The sequence below is a fragment of the Limulus polyphemus genome, unplaced genomic scaffold (assembly GCF_000517525.1).
Source record: "Limulus polyphemus unplaced genomic scaffold, Limulus_polyphemus-2.1.2 Scaffold4147, whole genome shotgun sequence".
Taxonomy (NCBI): Eukaryota; Metazoa; Arthropoda; class Merostomata; order Xiphosura; family Limulidae; genus Limulus; species Limulus polyphemus.
In genome coordinates this window covers 1-884 of record NW_013669757.1, presented here as the reverse complement: position 1 = coordinate 884, position 884 = coordinate 1, and the positions used below count along the sequence as shown (strand labels likewise).

At 35.6% G+C, this 884-nt stretch overlaps 1 protein-coding gene across 1 annotated transcript in view; it reads left to right on the top strand.

Annotated features, from left to right (window-relative positions):
- LOC106470658 (coiled-coil domain-containing protein 186-like) overlaps positions 1-717 on the top strand; it is a gene marked incomplete at its 3' end in the record, with an annotated part of 55,573 nt that extends 54,856 nt beyond the window's left edge. Inside the window, exon 13 of the mRNA XM_022399290.1 lies at positions 463-717. Within this exon, the coding sequence (XP_022254998.1) occupies positions 463-717 (255 nt within the window). The remainder of the gene's footprint in view (positions 1-462) is intronic.
- Positions 718-884: the final 167 nt, after the last annotated feature.

Here is an 884-nt window from a genome sequence, read left to right as displayed (position 1 = left end):
GGTAAAAAATGCCCATAAAAACTGCAAAACCCAAAATGCAAAACTGAACATTTGTATGTTCCCCCGCATGGACCAAATGAACCTCCATACCCTGTGAAGTAGTTCCATGGACATACAACAGGAAGTACTATTATATTTATATAGATTAAGTTATATAAGCATACTGATGGGTATTGTAGCTTTGGCACTAGAAATATATTTTAACTCTTTAATTATTCTAAAGATCTTATACCTGCTCGTTTCTAATGGGTTACTTTAAGTTAGAAATAATATGGGAAGGGAAAGGGTTTAATTTGTTAGAGAAAATATAAGATTTTTGAACCCAATCAGTTCCCAGTTTTGGTTCATTCTTATCTTAACAGTGCTTTATTCAAAAGCAAATAATATATTATGTGTTAGATTTCTTAGAATATATACTTGTAATACCGAACGTTTAGAGCTGCCATATTTGGCTCTTTGTAGGAGCTGTCTCGTGAACTTCAGGGAGTTAGAAAGAGGTTGGAGGGCTATGAAGCCAACCATCCTAATGGAGGAGAAAACCTTAGCTTGGGCTCTCGAGCAAGTTCCAACGGGTCCTTGGACACCCTTACAGCAGGACAGTCAGCCAACCAGCATAACTCCTCATCATCACCTCATGTCACTCCACCTGTGGTGTTTAGTAGCAAAAGAAACTCCACAACCACTGTTGCTACCCAGTATAGCAAAGCTCTCTCCCAAGTTAGTTTGTTAGAGATTGTATATTTTATTGACAAAACATAAAAGGAGAAATAATGAGAAGTAAAACACAAAGTTTTAAACTTCATAATCATTTTACATCATTTTAATGTCTGTAAAAATGTTTCTTAAGTTCCCAGAGTGACATATATTGAAAAAAAATAGCTGCA